This window comes from Brassica napus, chromosome C5, assembly GCF_020379485.1.
Source record: "Brassica napus cultivar Da-Ae chromosome C5, Da-Ae, whole genome shotgun sequence".
Taxonomy (NCBI): Eukaryota; Viridiplantae; Streptophyta; class Magnoliopsida; order Brassicales; family Brassicaceae; genus Brassica; species Brassica napus.
Genome location: NC_063448.1, coordinates 25,069,106 through 25,080,797, shown reverse-complemented (window position 1 = coordinate 25,080,797; position 11,692 = coordinate 25,069,106). Strand labels below are relative to the sequence as shown.

The following is an 11,692-nucleotide window of genomic DNA, read 5'->3' as shown; positions in this document are numbered from 1 at the left end:
ACAGCGTAATAAAATATAGAAAAACAGAAAGAGAAGTTATATGGAAGCCACTGGCGGCTGGGAGAAAAAGATGGGATAATTAGGGCAAATTCCGTAATGACTTGTAGTTTCCTTAAAAATCTCTGCCGCTGGAACATGCACTCGGGTTGCTCCTCTCTATCCAGAACAGTCACTCGGGTTGCTCCGCTATCGGGAACAGTCACTCAGACGGTTCCGCGTGAAAACTCCAGATTGCATTGTGTTCTGTCCTTTTTGTTTCAGCTGGTCTATCTCCAATCCAATGCAACTCCAGACCTGTAATGACTCGAAAAGGATTAGGAAGACTCGATAATGACTTGAAAACCAATTAGAAAACATATATACAAGATGCCAAAAACACCATATATCAGTAATCTTGTAAACTGGTGAAGACTTGGGCTTCAAGTCGGCTGTGACCAAACAGGCTTTTTGCGCGCTTCGCTGTCGATCGATGCTCTGATGTGAACATTGATCGATTATTCCTCTTCAATATCGACCGATGGTCGAGCTCGATGGTCATCTCGGGTGCTTGCTCCAAATATCTCTAAAATGCTCCAAAATCATCACTTGTCTCCAAATCACTTCTGATCCTATAAATATACTAAATAAACTCTATAATATAATAATTAATAATTAAAACACTGATAATTCATGGGTGAGAGTGGGTTAAATCCATGGTCTATCAAAACGCAACTCAAATAATCTCACACTTTAAAGATTAGTTTAGAGTTCCATATCAAAACAACTGAACTCATAAACAACTTTGAGTCAATCAGTAATATCATTGCATACTTTTTTTTTACTCAATAATAATTGAAATTGGAATATATTTTTTTTAATGCTTCCTTTCACCATCGACCAAATTGTAGAGAAATGATTTGTCTTAATAATTTTTTTTTTAACTATTATCTAGATTTGATTTGATTTTGTATACGTTTATAAATTATAATATGAATTCAAACTATTGGTTCGACAGTCTAAAACTCATATAACATGAAACCAAACCAATAATAATAGTTTTTTGTTTATCACCCAAAGAAAACAAAAACCTTAAGCATTTTAACCGAACAAACCAAAATAAATATAGATTTAGAATGGTAGTGATTAGAGATGGCAATCATGGACTTGGACCACGGGCCTGGTTCGTAAAGGCCTGTCGCGGGACGGTATTGGGACGAGGTTTTCTAGGCCCGTAAATTTGCGGGCTTCGCGGGACAGGTCTTTGCGGGACTGGGTCGAAACGGGTCATGCGGGATTATATGGACCCGCATTTTTTTTCATTTCTTATTTTACCTGAAAAGAACGAGAGAGATAGTGAGAAGAAATCGATTCTTGTGACTTTTCCCCTTGAAAACATAAGGAGTTCCGGCGATGATGATTTGAGCTCCGGTGATGATGATTCGAGATCCGGCGATGACGACTCCAGCTTCAGCGATGACGATTCGAGCTCTGGTGTTGTTTTGATTTGGTTTTCTCTTTTTATTAAACACAACTATTAATTGCTTTATTACAATGTGGGATTTCTTGTTTAAGTTGCTTGGTTTCGTTTTCAGTATTGTGAAATGGTATTTTTCTTAAATTAAATATGGTTACAATGATGTTGTTTAGGAGAAAAGTTAGTTGTATATCATGTGACTTGTATAATTTGACAAATGATTAACGATTTTTTTTTTTGAAATCCAAAGAATTACAAAGAAAGATGGTTTGATGAAAACATACAACACTTGAGCCAAGTTATTACAAAGACAACAACTCAATCAAATTCAAATTTAATAAAATCTTATGATGATAACAAGAAAAGGCTTTTAACTCAAGAACACAAGCACAAACAGAGCTTTATGGCATTGATTTTGATAAGACTTTAGTGAAGCTTAATGAGCTATCTTCAACTCTCTTACACAACTCTTCAATTTGAACATTCATGAAGGAAGTTGTAGTAGGCGGTTTGACAAGGAGGCATCCCGCGGGACGACCCGCGAAGGCCTATATGTTCTGCGGTACGGGTTTGAGCCGACATTCTGAAGACCGCAGTCCACGCGGAAAAAGCCAGCTGGCCCGCTTGATGACTAACCCGCCGCGGTACGAGACGGGTAAACTTGTTTGACATCTCTAATAGTGATATTTTAGGAGATTAAAAAAAAAAAACCAACCTAAAACTGAACCAATATCTAGATTAAAGAGACCTAATATCTTTTTATCTAAAAATAATAAAATTAATAATCTCTTTCCACGTACCTAGTGGATAAGTATTTACCAATCTTTTCGTTAACGTTTTTGAAAATGGCTAACATGAAGTGGTTGTCCATTAATTGCACAAAACCGTACCTATCAACATAGTTTTGTTTGGCACAACATTGTTATCTATTTTATATCACATTGATCAATACATTACGAGAACATAAAAAAGTTCAAACTAAGAAACAAAAAGATAAAATCTTGATCACTTAGTCTTTAATCTGATGGGGGAAAGCAACCTTATTCCATTTATACATAAAGTGGGTGTAAACACTCAGTTATAACACATGCAAACGGTTAACACTTCTTTAGCAAATATCAAGTTTCTGGCTTACAAATCCATAAACAGAAGCATCATGTTCCTCCACAAGCCTGAAATCATTGTCGTGTATGTTGTAACATTAAGCAACACTTTTAGAATTTGAAATCATTTCCGTGTATGTTGACATTACTCTTTTAGAAGAGGAGACTACAAAAAGATAAATCCCAAGAATCTTCCATTTTACAAGCCTTCGTTTATGTCAAAGCTAATAAGGTGGATGATGCTTGGGATTTATCTTGTTATCACCCAGACAAAAAGAAAGAGTGGACAGTAACACACAAAGAGACCTGGCACATTATAAGACAAAAAAAAGAAAGATAAATCCATTTTCACTCAGGACATCATGGTCCTTTACTCTCTTCAAGACCTTGCAAAAAATCGATTAATCATGAGATCTTTATAAGTCACTTCGTTTGGGAAAGCAACACTTGATTACCAAATGCGGTGACTTATAATACTCTCATAAAACAATCTTCAGCAACTTCTCAAGAAAAGATAAATCAAGAAAGAGAGAGAGTAAATGATATCTGCATAAACATTTTGTTATATACTTAACCGGATCCAAATACCCTGAGATCCTTTTCCATCCCACCTGCAGATATAAGATCAAATCATCGTAGTTCAATTGAAAAGAATTGAAAAGCCAGACTATCAAGATTTATCAAGAATAGTTTAGGATCTACCTTTTCAGATTATGAAGTTTCTTTCTTCGCAATCTCAATGGATCGATTCTTGCTCGAGCTTATTGAGATGGATCCAGAGCTCTGTTTCGTGAGTAACAATGTAAACGGCGTACCGCTTTACCCTAATAGAGTTCGTTGAGTGGAGGAGCGGTTTTATAATTACAGGCTAAGATAAGAAAGCCGGTTAAGCGACGGTTTAGACTTGCCAACCCGGTTAAAGTAAAATTTAGGAAAGAACCGGTATCCCTAGGTTAGCGTTTTTACTTTTAGATGTTAAATTGTTAATTAATAATTAGGGTTACTATTACTCAGCCTGCTGCCTGGCCCGTAGAAAGCTCGGCCTATCATGAGCCCGGATCCACTATAAACCCTCCACATTGTACAGGAGATATAAGTTAAAATTTTTGATTAGTTGTCATATTTTATCAAAATCATTGATTATCAAAAATGGAGGTTTGCTGGTTTTTTTTTTTTTTGTCAACGATGCTGCTGGTTGGTAAATCACTTCTTCAAATGGTACGTATTACAAAGATTATTGTATTATGTGATATTATTTTAATTATATTAGTTGTTTTTCAATTTAATTATTTTTGTTACTTACAAAAAAGCGGGCCCAAATCGGGTAAAAAATTATCTAGACACGAACCCAAATCTGAAGTTACGAACTTCAGGTTCCGCGCTCACTCCTAATTATGAGATAAATTCAGTAATTAAAACGTTGAGAACATCTACATTGAAGGTTCAATCCAGAGGTTCACACTTTTCCAAAAAAAAATATTAAAATATTTTTTTTTTCTCGTAAAGTAAGTCATCTCAACGTCTTACTAACTATAGTATTCCAGTTTTTTCTTTTTAACTTATAAAAAAGTCACTAAACGTTTCCATAAGGATGATGATGATGATGATGAGGTCCCGTCGGAGGAGGGTACGCCGCAGGTGGTACAGATGTGACCTCGGGAGGATTATGCCGGTAACCATGTCCTATAACTGGCGCAGGAGCCGGCACAGGAGCGCCATGAGTCACGTGACCTTGAGAAAGGTGGTAGTGAGATTGCTTAGCCATAAGCTTTTCTTCGGCATGAGCAGCTTTAGCCATGGGTATATCCATGTTAGCCTCTGCTTCCTTGGCCTTTCGACGTTGGTGTGCTATCTCTTTTTCCTCTTTTGTACGTGCCATCGCCTGCTCCACCTGTCATGATTAACATTCAAGTTAACCAAACGAGTCGTATAGTTGTCTACATATCAAACACTAAACATAAAATAATAATAATAATTTGATTAGAGCCTTCACAGCTGCTTTTGCTTCACATATCCTCTCCTTGGCGGTACTAGCCATATCGCTTAGCTTCTGTTTCGCCGATTGCATTTTTCTCGTTAGGTTCTTTCTTTTTGTTCTCTCTAAGGTGGTGTACAAGTGAATTGGGTTTTTGTTTCATTTAAATAAAATGTATGAGCAGCCTCGTCGGTTTCAAATGGGGGTGATAATGATATAAATGGCACGTGTTATTGATGTCGTTACGTGTCTTGCTTAAAATCATGAGGCTTCCAAATAGCTGCCACATAGAAATGATTGGTTGGCCAGATTTGATTTACGGGATCTATCCAACATAATTGGTCGTAAATCGTTGGTTTAGCAACCAAGATCACTGAATTCGTTAAACCGGAAACTCTCTTCCGGTTTATGATCTCTCTCTCTCTCTCTCTCATCTTCAACCTTTCAACGTAAAGCCCCTAGAAAAAATGGCTCTGGTTTTTCACTGTACATCTTGTACTTGGCTTCAGCGAAAGACTTTTCCGATTAATCGGAGATATTCACCAAACATCCGACGAAGAGCTACGACGTGTGAGTTTAGAATTCCGGTAGAAATCTCCAGTCAAGCAGATAGATGAGCTTTGGCTGTTCCTTCGCACAAGGTTCACTGTACACGATAGTCAACGAGGAGTTGTTCATGAGTTTGAGGTTCCAGAGGTATGCTGTTCTTTGCTGAATCGCGATTAGAGAGTATGATGTTCCTTCCTTCGTTATATCAAATTAGAAGCTGAATCAGTTCATAGCTTAGGTTACTTATACAATTGGACTGTATGTTTTAGATTAAAACTTAGAACTCCATATCCTCTGGATCCTGTATTCTTTGGTATGATTAGAGCTATTTCATCTGGATATATTTATTTTGCTAATGATACAAATTGAGAATCTATTATGGAAATGCAGGAACAGTACATATTGCACTCAGCTGAATCTCAGAACATTAATCTTCCCTTTGCTTGCAGGCATGGTACACTCTTCTCTTCACCCCCTCTCTTTTTTGTTTCCTAAGAAACACCTTCTAAAGTTTGCATATGTGTTACTGTTTTCAAGGGTAATGTAGATGATTAGGATTTGTTAGAGGGATGATATGCATGACGTATAGTTTACGTGTTAATAAAATGCCTTGGCAGTCCAAATGTGTTGGTGAGGTTTACCTGTTTAGAGTCGCTTTGCCTAAGCGCTTCAACTCGTCTACAGTTTTGAGTTATGCAGTCTTCGAATGTCCCTTCTTATGTTGGTAGGTTGCTGTACTAGCTGTGCCGTACGTGTTAAATCTGGAGACCTAAGGCAGCCACAAGCATTGGGAATATCAGCTGAACTCAAGTCCCAGGTAATAATATCCCTTTACCTTAGTGCTTCAGGGAGCCTACAACTTCATTGACTAGCTGTCTAGCAACCCTTATTGAGTCAACGAGAACAAGGCGAAGCCTTAACCACTTACTCAACTGTAATGTTTATTTTCCCTACATTATACAGTGTCAAAGAGAGAATGTCTAGCGTAGTTGAGGTGGAATAACTTCTTCTTCTTAGAAATCAAATTATATTGAAGCATATGGTTAAACCAATGGGTGTACTAATCCTTTACAAAGCATAGTGGTTTTGGGTCTTAGATCTTTTATTTCAAGTTTATCTTGCATCCAATATATAAGTTATGTGGGTTTTTACATGTAGGGATATGCACTTCTGTGTGTGGGTTTCCCTACATCTGATCTTGAAGTAGAAACCCAAAATGAGGACGAGGTAACTTATTCATAAAAAATTACTCTTCTCAAAGTCCAAAACTGCTTGCAAGTTGCAACAATATTTTATTCTTCTTTCATTTCATTCTAGTGACACAGTTCTGTATGTTATGGATCACACAGGTCTACTGGCTACAATTTGGAAGATACATCGCTCGTGGACCGATTGTAAGTTCTCACAGCAAAAAAACAAAACAAAAAACCTTGGTTCACTTTTCTTGTTACGAATCTTCTAAATCTAACCAACTAACGAGATGGTGAAGTAGTTCTATCTAAGTCGATAGATTGATGGTGAAGTGTATAGATAGATTGACTGTTAAGAAACTCAGTTTTACTAGGACTATCTATATATAATTGATGTTGTCAAAGAAAATCAAAACATAGTATTATCTTATCAAGACGCACAATAGTAGATAACTCTTTTAGTCTTGGGATTAGAACAGTTGTATCAACGTTCCATTGCAGGAGAGAGATGATTACGCCCTTGAACTTGCCATGGGAGACGAGTAGAAACAATAAGAGTTACAGAAGGGAGTGTTACTTTTTTTAGTCCTGAATCTCGTGGTGCATCCTTGTAATCTCTTAATGAACTCGACTATATATATTCCGAGAAAACTTCCCAACAAATCAAACATTTTATGAAAGCTTATGAACCTTCCCACCATGAACTCCAAATTTCAAAACATAACATATGTTTGCATATCTCTAGCCTCTAGTGAACTACAACATTTGGTCCTGTCCTAATTCCTAAGTAATGGTATAAAACTGTATTCTTCAATGTTGGATTTTGAATACATGATCACATGCTTGTGGTCTGGTTGAGAGGGGAATGTAATGCTCTTGTGACCATAAGAGACTAGATGAGATAATAGTGTGTGGGCATTTGATGTGCTTTTGTTCCTTTGCTCTTGTACATGCATATAGATTTTATTTTAGTTAAGGCTAGACCCTTGCACAGAATATACCTAATTGATGTTTTCTCAAGGATGGACCTCTTTTGACCTAACGACACAACCGAAAGAAGAACACACACCAACCCTTTCCATAGTGATATGTTACTTTCTCAATTTTTGTGTGCAAAAACACCGAAAATTTCTGGTCTGATTTAGGGGGTTATTGGGAGATGAATTTGTGTAGAGTTTGTGAATTTTAAGAATCCATTGTTATTAGTTTTTGGATTTCAAAAATCTTAGTAGAATCCATTATTATTGGTTTAAGAATTTTCAAAATCCATTCAAATCTCTTGTTATTCAAAAAGTTTAGTTATTATTGATTCTATAATTCTAACTAAATCTAGTGTTATTGGGAGATGAATTCTATTCATTTTTATTCATAAGACTCAACTTTCAAAATATCATATGTATCCATGTGATTTTCAAAATCCTTATGATAAAAATACTAGAAAACAAAATAATTATTCTTACCAAATATCTATTGCACGTTAAATCCAAATTATATGTTCAAAACAATAATTCATTACATTTATATACTTTTACATTTTTGAATATATAATTATTTTTAAAAATATTATATTTTTAATATAAATAATAATAATTACATTTACAAATCTTAATAATTTTAAAATATTTTTTTTTTAAATAGTTTCAAAAAACAATTTCGAATTTTAAAAAGAAAAGAAAAGAAAATTTTCAAAAAAAAAAAAATTTAAGTAGAAAAATTATAAAAATGTTCGAATTTGAAAAATAAAATATAAAAACAACTTTTTATTTTTTTAATACTTATACATCTATACCGTAAGATGTAAAATAGTCTTTTACATTTTTAATGAAACTTCTTTGGGCATTTTCCTTTTTAATGCTCTTTTGTGACAAAATCTTTTAAAATAGCTATTTAAGAAAATTGTTCAATTTTGTATGTATCAATATTATTTTCTTTTTAATTTGAAAGCAAAAAATAAATAATCATGCTATATGATTTAGAAAATAAATATATTCTATATTTATTTTACAAAAAATGATAGAAAATAGGTAATACAAATTCATGAAAATCTATATCAATCTAAAAAAGTTATGATCAAATTTCATAAGTCAATGTATATAAATTTTCACAATCCACGTAACTTTTTTAAATCTATCAACTTTCAAAATTCACAAACTCTACACAAATTCATCTCCCAGTAACCTTTCCTTGGTTTGGCAGTTGTTTACATCTCTCATATTTTCAATGGACTCTTAGATGTTTCATCATCCATGTACTTTTTGAGTGTGATGTATTCCCCTCCATAGTAGTTTGGGGTCCCCGATTATTTTCTTAAGTTTTTTTAAGTTTTTGTCACAAAATAGCATAGAAAAATGACCAAAAGAAATTTTATTAAATAGTAAAAATGCATATATATTTTAGAATTAATTAAGACTTAGGGTTTAGAGTTAAGGGGTGGAGTTTTGAGCATAGGGTTTCAAATTTTAAAAAATAAAAAAATTAAAATTAAAATTTTTGAAATAAAAAGAAGATATTTTGGTCATTTTTTGTTGAAGACTATTTTTGTAATAAAAACTTAAAAAGGCTATCTGAGAGAATTGCCTTATTTTATTTGTTTAACCAAAATATTTTTTTTTATCAATTTTTGTAGAAATGCACTTAGTGATATAGTGTGAACTTTTTTTAAAAGGACCACCATAGTGTCTGAACGAAATTTGAATTTTTTTTTATGAATTATTTTATATAATATTCCGATAATTTGTTATCAGATTAACAGATGAATTGTATGAACTGAAATCATAGCTATATTTTATTGCGTTTATTTCTGTTTTTCTATTCCTATATGTAGTTTTCAAATATCATTATTTTATATATAAAAGATCTACTAGAGAGAATGTTATTCAATAGTGGATTTCAAGTTTAATTATCTTAGGTTCCATAATCAATTTCTTTTCAATGATTGGTTTTAAATTTGTTTTATTAAAATCTAGTACTATTGGTATTTAGAAAATTGATTGTTCTATTATATTTAGAAAATTGATTGGTTTTAAATTTGTTTTATTATATTTAGAAAACTTTATCAAAATATTTTTAATCTAATGTTATTGATTGTTCTTTATACTGTTTTTCATTAATTGTTTTTAAAATATACTATTATTCAACTAAAGATTTGAATATAACTTTTTAAAAAGTTATGTAATTCATATTTGATAGATTATTATAATTTAACTAATTTGAAAATATCAAAATAGTTTGAATATAATCTCATATATACACTATATCAAAATCTGACATTTTACAATTCAAATTTATAATCATTGCTTATTATATAAATTTACGTTGTTGTGAAAAAGTTTGTGGTCATACCTCTCTCCTCTCCGTTCTCTCACTGAAATCTTTCACGGAGAGTGAGATGAGAAAGAAAGATTTTGTTTAATCATCTGGTCTTTTGATCAGATGTTTTGGTTTGTATCATATTTCCGTTTATCGGACTTCTGGTTTTCACTCGGCGAATAATAAAAGTTTATGATTTAGATCTTTCTAAATCAGATTGGTCCTTTGCAAGGCGATCTATTGCGTGTGTGTTTTTTGTTGTGATGAGCTTCCTTTCTCTAGTTCTTTCATTCTACTCTCTGTTAACTCTCAGATATTGATTTCTCTTTTCGGTAGCATGCTTGAATCTTAAATTGGGTAGGTATCAATCTTCGCTCATGGAGTCTAAGCGGAATTTCCTCGAAATTTTAAGGATCAAGAGATAGATTAAGCTAGGATGACTCGGTATGGAACTCTAGATGAGACGGAGCTTCCTATAATGGACAGTGTTCCGGCAAGGTTCTATGTCGATTCCTCTGAAGCTTTTTGGGAGAAGACTTCTAGCGATTGGAGGAACAGTCTTGAGTAGATTAACAGCGACCAAGAGAAAGAGAAGCAAACAAGTGGTTCAGGTGAGTCGGAGATGGTGAACGATGGCAGATCGGCAAGAAGTTCTGGTGGCATGTTCTCTCTCTTCGTCTCTGGAAGCGGTGAAGCCCTAAAGGATGACGCGTGTCTTTTACACGTGTTACTCATGCAACTTAGTTATCTTTTCTTTCGGACTTATCTTGGGCTGAATGTAATTTAATTTAACTTGAATCACTTGTATAAATTTGCCCTTTGGGCTTAAATCAAATGGGTTGACAAAAAAAAATGGAAAAAGTTTGTGGTCTCATTAAAACCCAACATTCACCTCCTAAGAAAAATGATTTTCTCATTATTTGACCAAACAATCTTTTCATTAAGAAATCTCTTATAAAGTTCAACCTTTATCACATTTTTATTGAGAAATTACCACAAATACCATATTATAGTCACTTTTCATGCTTACACTAATTACTTTTACCTTCCCTTTTAATGAAGGGTAAAAGACACTTATATCCCTAAGATTAACTAATCTAGACTTAGGGTCTGACTGGTTTTTCTGCTACGACCCGCAAACGCAGCTATTGCGGTTGATACCGGTTTACAGCGTTTTGAAACAATCATACAAATCGTTACAAATCGCTCCAAATCGCTCCGAACCTCTTAAAATCAAAAGATGGTTCCAGCTAGCGTTTGCGGTTGCGGGCAGTTGGGGGTGAAAAAAAATAAATATAAAATTATTTTCAAAAATATTTTAAAATTTAAAAATTTAAAATTTAAAATGGAAATATTATAAATAAAAATATATACATATTTTATATATTAATTAAAATTCACAAACAGTATCATAATTTGCTTTATAAAAACTTTAAACTAACTATTTATTAGAATTTTTAAACATTTCTATACACACATATATAAAGATATACACATATATAAAATGAAATAAAAATTTTTTAAATTTTTTTTAATATAAATCTTCAAAAATATTTATTAAAATTACAACTTTCAACTAATTTGAATTTTTTATAAATAAACCTAATATTTTTATTAATCATATTATATTGATAACTATTATATTTTATTACAATAGTATGTTTTTTATATTTTTTTAATGTTATAATATGTTGATATGGGTAATTTATTATTAAACCGCTGCAATATCTTATAATCAACCAGTCACAAATATCTTGCAAACGCAACAATTTTCAAACGTTGTACCAATCATACAAAACGCTTAATAACGTTTGAAGCCGCAACCACCCGCATCTGCAAACTCCCGCAACCCAACCAATGCGTTTAAACCAGTCGGGCCCTTAGAGTTTAGAGTTGAGGGGTGGGGTAGAGTTTTTTGAATGTGAAATTTAGGATTCTAATATATATATAAATAAATCCTTAAAAAATAGATTTTTTTTTTTAAAAAATAGTTTCAAACATAATTTTCGATTTTAAAAAGAAATATTGAAAAAAAAATTAGAAAACAAAATTAAAAAAAAAACAATTTATAAAAAAGTTCGAATTTGAAAAAATATAACTTGAAAACATATTT

General features: G+C 32.8%; 1 protein-coding gene and 1 pseudogene across 1 annotated transcript; one reads left to right on the top strand and one right to left on the bottom strand.

Annotated features, from left to right (window-relative positions):
- Positions 1-2,360: 2,360 nt before the first annotated feature.
- LOC106351779 (late embryogenesis abundant protein 6-like) lies at positions 2,361-4,699 on the bottom strand. The gene is made up of 3 exons (XM_013791523.3): positions 4,550-4,699; positions 3,259-4,447; positions 2,361-3,167 (listed from the first exon to the last, which is right to left on the bottom strand). Exons 1-2 carry the CDS (start codon positions 4,622-4,624, stop codon positions 4,130-4,132), a joined length of 393 nt encoding a protein of 130 aa, XP_013646977.1. The 5' UTR covers positions 4,625-4,699; the 3' UTR covers positions 2,361-3,167; positions 3,259-4,129.
- Positions 4,700-4,774: 75 nt separating this feature from the next.
- On the top strand, positions 4,775-7,010 carry LOC106350327 (annotated as a pseudogene).
- The last annotated feature ends 4,682 nt before the right edge of the window (positions 7,011-11,692 follow it).

What these genes read in the sequence shown, in the direction of transcription:
- LOC106351779 (XM_013791523.3), bottom strand. Translation starts at nt 4,624, where the DNA reads ATGCAATCGGCGAAACAGAAGCTAAGCGATATGGCTAGTACCGCCAAG. An exon ending in TATGTGAAGCAAAAGCAGCT is followed by an intron (nt 4,448 to 4,549) that starts GTGAAGGCTCTA and finishes TAATCATGACAG; the next exon opens with GTGGAGCAGGCGATGGCACG.